A 3,026-nucleotide genomic window follows, 5' to 3' on the forward strand; every position below is an offset into this window, starting at 1 on the left:
TTCCTAGACCAGAAGATTCATTGTATTGTAACGGGAACCTCGCCCTCTGATGCTCTCTTTTACTCTCTCATTCTCTCTTTACCACGCTCTTGCCTTCTTTCTCTTTACTCCTCTCTCCCTCTTTGAGGCCTGCTCTGAGCTGTGGCTGGCAGCTCCCAGCAGCTCCCAGGCCCTTTGAATAAACCACAGGCCCTTTGCAATAAACCCCAAGTTCCAAGCCCTGGCTTCAGAGACCTCTCATCTCCATCCATCCCAACCATCCTACCCCCAATGCTCCTACACCTGGGGACCCCCAAACGAGCTGCAACTCCCTCCATCCCTTGCCCTGCTTTCTCTTTTGTCCCTCCAGGTGTCCTCCTGCTCCCAGCACCATGGAGGTGCCCGCCAGGAGCCCGGATGGCAGCGAGCGGTGTCCCCAGGGCAGGGAGCTGATGGCCAGCAGCACGGGCAGCACGCTGTGCATGAGCTCCTCCCGCAGCGAGTCCGTGTGGACCAGCAGCACCCCCAGGAGCAGGTGGGACATTTACCGCAAGCCCCTGGTGGTGGTGGCCGTGGGAGTGGCCATCTTGCTCTTTGGGGTGATCATCACCAGCCTGGCCTGGCTCCTCAAGAAGCACGAGAAGGTTTACAAGATGTCCGGCCCGGCCTTCCTGTCCCTGGGACTGATGCTCCTGGTGTGTGGCCTGGTGTGGATCCCCATCATCCGCAAGAAGCAGAAGCAGAGGCAGAAGTCCCAGTTCCTGCAGAGCCTCAAGTCCTTCTTCTTCAACCGCTGAGGGCAGCCAGGAGCTCCTCCAGGAGGTTCCCTGCCCTCCTCCAGCCCGTGTTGATCAGCCTTGAGAGCAAACATTTTCTTGTACTTCCCAGAGGATTTCACCCCTGTCAGTGGCTTCCCTCCAGTGTGAAAATGAACTTTGTGCTCCATCCACACCACCCCAGGGAAAAAGGAGCAGGAATTTCCAGCTGAGCCCAGCAAGGCAGGTCCTAGGTCTCTGCATCACCCCCCTGTCCAAAGAGTGACCCAAGAGCACAAAGTGGGTAAAGGAGAGCCCCAGAGGAGCCTGGGCTGAAGCAAAACCCCAAAGGAACCCAGATCCCCCAGGAGGTTCTGCAGGATCCACCAGCAGAGGGGAGAGGGGCCACAATTCCTTCCAGCTCCCTGAATTGCCAGAGGGGCTGGAGGGTCTGCACAGCAGCAGGAGACACAGCAGAAGCAGAGGGACACAAACCCTACAGAGGCTCCCAAATCCTACAGAAGGTCTCAGATCCTACAGAGGGTCCCAGCCCCTGCTGCTCCAGACACCTGGCAGGGCAGGGACAAGGGAGATGTGTCTGGGAATGGTGTGAGCTGTGGGAGCTCAGGGCTAGTTCTCTCCCCACACTCAGCCTCCCTCTGGCCCTCCCTGCTGAGCTCCCCCATTTCTGCCACTCCAACACCTCTGCCTGAAGCTGTGCCCCTCTCAGGGACCTGAGAGCTGAGCCTTTGTGTGTCCCCATCCTGGCTGGCAGGGAGCTCAGGCTCACCCTGGCACTGGTGCCAGTCTGTGAGCAGGGCTGTGTGCCTGGGTGTGCCCTCCATGCTCTCATGATCCGTGTGGGCAGAGCTGGAGGTGACACACCCCATCCCGGCAGCTGGCACAGCTGACTTAGGAGTGTTTGAGCACACAAATCCCTTTGCCTCAGGCTCAGCCTGGCTCTGAACTTTGTTTCCTGACTGGTGCAGACACCCCTGGGCAGGCAGTGCCAGCTTGGCTGTGCCAGGCCTGGCAGGGACCCAGCAGAGCTCTTTGTTCCTGTGCCATCCCTTGTGCCGTGCCACGCTTGGTGCTGTTTGCAATCCTGCCCTGGCACAGCTCCCAGCCCCTGCTCCTGCTGCTGCCATGGGCAGGCATGCTCCCCAAACTCCTGCTGGGGCAGCTGCAGCCAGGTGGGCATCAGGATTCAGCATGGGAGACCAGGAGAAGGTGGAGGGCAGCCCCAGGTGCCGACTGGTGCAGGGGTGGGCACAGGGTGGGCACCCTGGAGCTGCCCTGGGTGGAGATGGGTCCTGCTGCACGGAGCTGTGCCCAGCCAGGGCTGCCTGCCCACAGGGCTGCCCCAGGACTGCCAGAAGCACAGGGGGAGCTCCTGCTGGCCCTGGCCAAGGAGGAGGCACTCACTGAAATGTCAGTGGGATAAAACGTCACAGAGAGCAAGAATTGAATTGGGTTCCAGACTTTATTTATAGCAGGAATGTGAGGTTTCATTAAAGGAAAAGGTTCCCAAGGGACCTCACGTGGCTGCTCTAGTGTCACATCTCTGCTGGGTGGAGGGGCTGGGGTGGTGGGGCACCCACTGGGCAGGGGGGCTGGCCAGGACAGCGGCAGGACAAGGAATGTCTCGGGGCTTCTGCTGCTCACAGTGACCCTGAGATGTGTCACAAAGTCTCTTTTGCCAGCCCAGCACTTGAAGAAGGAGTCAGAGCTCTTCTGGTCTCGTTATCAAGGTTGTTTATTGTTTCTTATTTATAAAATTCATTCTTCTGTCCAACTGAGGTCCTCTCAGCAAGACAGTCAAAGGTGTGCCTGCCCCAGGGCTGTGTTATGTTTTTATACTAAAAACTACGTGTACAATGTTTACAATTACTTCCCCATACCTATCACCTATGTTAGACAGTGAGCTTCTACTCTAAACCAATCCCAAAGTGCCACCATCACAGCGGAACATGGAGGCCAAGGAGAAGAAGGAGAAAGGGAGAACACGCTCAGATTGCTCCATCTTGCCCCCTGAACCCCCATTCTAAAAACCCCAAAAATCCATTTTTCACCCTGTGACAAACTGATTATTATTCTATTTATACTTTTGTGGCTTGCAGATCCTCATATAAGGTTGGTAATTTGCTCCATGGGTCATCATCAAAGGCACAGGGGTCTTGGGCTCTGTGCCAGGGTCTCTGAGCCCCCTGGCAGGGGTTTGAGCACTCCAGGACAGCCAGAGGGATGTCCTGAATTCCAACAGGAATGGGGCTGGGGCTGCTCTGGGGCTGG

At 57.2% G+C, this 3,026-nt stretch overlaps 1 protein-coding gene across 1 annotated transcript; it reads left to right on the top strand.

Moving 5' to 3' along the window:
- The first annotated feature begins 371 nt into the window (after nucleotides 1-371).
- On the top strand, nucleotides 372-776 carry PIRT (phosphoinositide interacting regulator of transient receptor potential channels). The gene has a single exon (XM_054278992.1). The coding sequence runs from the start codon at nucleotides 372-374 to the stop codon at nucleotides 774-776; it is 405 nt and encodes a 134-aa protein (XP_054134967.1).
- Nucleotides 777-3,026: the final 2,250 nt, after the last annotated feature.

Source organism: Melozone crissalis, unplaced genomic scaffold (genome assembly GCF_028551555.1).
Source record: "Melozone crissalis strain CALT ecotype California unplaced genomic scaffold, PUWL_Pcris_2 ptg000026l_1, whole genome shotgun sequence".
NCBI classification, from domain to species: domain Eukaryota; kingdom Metazoa; phylum Chordata; class Aves; order Passeriformes; family Passerellidae; genus Melozone; species Melozone crissalis.